Source organism: Myotis davidii, unplaced genomic scaffold, assembly GCF_000327345.1.
Source record: "Myotis davidii unplaced genomic scaffold, ASM32734v1 scaffold2336, whole genome shotgun sequence".
Taxonomy (NCBI): domain Eukaryota; kingdom Metazoa; phylum Chordata; class Mammalia; order Chiroptera; family Vespertilionidae; genus Myotis; species Myotis davidii.
Window position 1 is genome coordinate 153,429 of NW_006287366.1, and position 3,285 is coordinate 156,713.

The 3,285-nt window shown below is 53.7% G+C and overlaps 1 protein-coding gene across 2 annotated transcripts in view; it reads left to right on the forward strand.

Annotated features, from left to right (window-relative positions):
- The window catches only part of PPP1R11 (protein phosphatase 1 regulatory inhibitor subunit 11), a 2,969-nt gene extending 595 nt beyond the window's left edge, over positions 1-2,374 (forward strand). For both annotated transcript variants that reach the window (XM_006759114.2, XM_006759115.2), the window contains exons 2-3: positions 683-791; positions 1,204-2,374. In XM_006759114.2, coding sequence (XP_006759177.1) covers positions 683-791; positions 1,204-1,406 — 312 coding nt within the window. In that variant the 3' untranslated portion in view covers positions 1,407-2,374. The remainder of the gene's footprint in view (positions 1-682; positions 792-1,203) is intronic.
- The last annotated feature ends 911 nt before the right edge of the window (positions 2,375-3,285 follow it).

Here is a 3,285-nt window from a genome sequence, read left to right on the forward strand (position 1 = left end):
AGGTGCGGGGGCGGGGGGCGCCGAGTCAGACAGCATGGCTGGAGGCCAGCTGCGGGGAACTCGGAAGCATGCATGCCAATAAGTGTTTGTCGAAGGGGTGCATGTAAAAGGAGGCAGAGAGAAGGAGGGAACAAAGAAAAGGAAATGAAGGTAATATTTTGAAAAATCAGAGGAGATGTAAATAGAGAAAAAGGTAGCATTTTTGCAAAAACAGTTAGGTTGTTTTCAAAGGGAGAAGGTTGCATTGGGCTTAATAACACTTGGATTAAGGGAGTTTAGAATAATGGTTACCAGAGATTCCAGGATGCTAGGGAATAGGTGACTAAGAGGTAAGGAGGGCTGGGGTCTGAAAAAAGATCATAGATGAGGCTTTGAGACTGAGAAACTAAATACCACCAAGGATAAGTTGGGGGAGAAAATGGAGAAACAGTGAGGGTTCTATTTTCCTTTGAGGATTTTCTGGGACCTTCTCTGGGTTAGGAATTGTGACTTCTTTGTGTGCTCGTGGTTACCAAGAACAGGAAGCACTACTTCATGGTCCCCGAAGGAGTCAGAGGCCTGTTCTCCTTCATCTCCCACCACTCAGCTCCTCCGGTGCTGTCTGACACTCAGGAGGCCCCGGGAGGGAGTGGGATGGTCCATAGAGGGAACTACACGGCTATGCCCATCTCTGTCAACCTAGGAGAACCGGAGCCTGACCATCAAACTGCGGAAACGGAAGCCAGAGAAAAAGGTGGAATGGACGAGTGACACTGTGGACAACGAACACATGGGGCGCCGCTCATCAAAATGTGAGTGATTGCTGGCCCACGGTAACCCTGGAGTTCTCACTCCCGTCCGCGTGCTTCGACCTCCTCACATCCACTGGCCGGCCTGAGCCCCCAGGTGCCCCCAGTCCTCTTGTTGCCTTGGTGGTTCTCTGGCATCAGGGAGAGGAGGTTAAAATGAGAGGCGCGGAGGGCTCCAATTGGGATGGGATGTCCCAAGGCTTGAAGGCAAGGGGTATCAGAGATAGAGAAGTGGAGCTTTGGACTCCTGGCTCTCAGAAGATGACGGGGTTGAGTGTCTGGGAAAACTGGATCCTGGAAGATAGTAGGAGTCAATAGTGGAAGTAGGAATTCTTATTGAGACCCACTGGGAATGGAACTGACTCTACATCTTACCCTTCCTCCTTTTTAACTGGGCTCCTCCTTCCAAATCCAGGCTGCTGTATTTATGAGAAACCTCGGGCCTTTGGTGAGAGCTCTACGGAGAGTGATGAGGAGGAAGAGGAAGGCTGTGGTCACACACACTGTGTACGGGGCCACCGCAAAGGACGGCGCCGTGGAACCCCCGGACCGAGCCCCACCACCCCGTCCCAGCCCCCTGACCCATCTCAGCCCCCTCCAGGGCCAATGCAGCACTAAATTCCTCTCTCCCTCACCACTTCTGTGTCTGTCTGGCCCTGACTATATTCATGTTGCTACTTGGGGACTACGCCCATGGTTTGATCATTCTCCAGTCCCCACCCACCTCTCTGTCTGAAAGAGGGAAGGAGAGGAGTGTGGACAGAGATCCTGGAATTCTGATTTGCTGCTATCCTAGAACCCAGGCTTCTGGGTTGAAGTACCCATCCTCTTCCCGCCAGGGATCTAGGCATCTTGGTCCCAGTCTCTTCCCTTTGCTCCCACTGCCACATCACCTGCCCTGGGACCCAGCTCTCTCGGCTCCCTGCACTCTGCTTGAGTCCCAAATGCTTAGATTGGATTTCCAACAGCCCCGCTTTCACTGCCAGGGTCCCGGTCAGGTTCCAGGCAGTCCTGCCCCAGCCACGCTTGTCCTGGCTTAGAGCTCTTCCACTAATGTATTTGTATTTATATAGTCCGAGCGCCTGGTCCTTGCTGTGGTGTGAGGGGTCATGGGGAGCTCCCAGCCCTTCTGCTCCACTCCTGCCCTCAGGAGGAGTTGGGGGAGAGAAAGGTCTTTGTCATTCTCACCTTTAATGGAAAATGAGAAAAGAAGCAGTCATGTCCTCTTTCCTCACCCTTCACCTGTGACCTAGGGTTTCTGACAAAGCTGGCTTTGGGAGTGGTCACTTAGGGCCAACTGTCTCTTCAGTTTGGTCTTCCAGCTTCAGAGACAGGTCCAACATCGTCGCAGGGAGAGGAAGGAAAAGAGCAGAGACGAGGGTATGTCCCCTGCACTCCACTCTCACCCCTTCCTGCCTGGCTCTGATGTCTGCCAGTCCAGGCGTCCAGTTCCCTGGCCCTCCTTGGGATCTGAATGTCATTGCCCATGCCTCTGGCCACGCACACATGCAGAGATAATCAGATCCACACCACCACAGAGATCTCATTTATTGACACAGGTGCACAAAATAAATAACCCAACATCATAAAATGTGTTAAATATGGGCCCTTTTATACATGTGGGGGGAGGTGTGAGGCTACACACAAGGAGGCCCTAGGTGTCTGGGCCATCCCCAGGTTGAGGAAAGGAGAGGTAGCACTGTCGGTTTCTTTCTTTCTTTTTTTAATTTTTTTTATTGATTTCAGAGAGGGAGAGGGAGAGTGAAACATCAATGATGAGAGAGAACCATTGATCGGCTGCTCCTACACAGCCCCTACTGGGGAACAAGTCCGCAACCTGGGCATGTGTCCTTAGCTGGAATCGAACCTGGGACCCTTCATTCCACAGGCCGATGCTCTATCCACAGAGCCAAGCTGGCTAGGGCCTTCCTGCTGGCTTCTTACTGGAACAGTGCAGGGGGTAGTTCAGAGAAGGTTCTTTGTGGGAAAAGACTGAACGTGGGAAGCAGTCACCTGAAGTAGGACCCCCCCGCCCCCAAAAGAAAACCACCAACCTTGACATTAAGCTTCCTAGAGAACCCTAAGGCCAGAGCCCAGCCTCTTGCTTCTAGGAGGAGGTCTTGCTTCCCCGGAGAGGCCTGAGAATGGACGGGCAGGAAAGCCTGGGGGAGGCTGGCCTTGTGTTGAGACCAGCAGAGGCGGAAGTGGAGGGGAAATATTGGAAGAGCCTGGAGCAGTGTAGATGGGGGAGGGGCCGGAGGGGAGAAGCTCCCAAGAAGAGGAGTGCAATGGATTGGGCGTTGGGGGTGATGTGGAAACGAGTTCAGTTGAGTCTCACTGTGTGGGAGAAAAGATACCATGTAGGTGGGCAGGGTGCTCATCGGAACTCGCTGCGGGCGGGTGTGGACAGGTCCCTGTGGGAGGGCCTCCGAGCCCCAGAGCAGGCGGGGCCCGAAGGAGGCGCGCGGCTCAGCCCTCCGCCGGCACGATGCGCAGC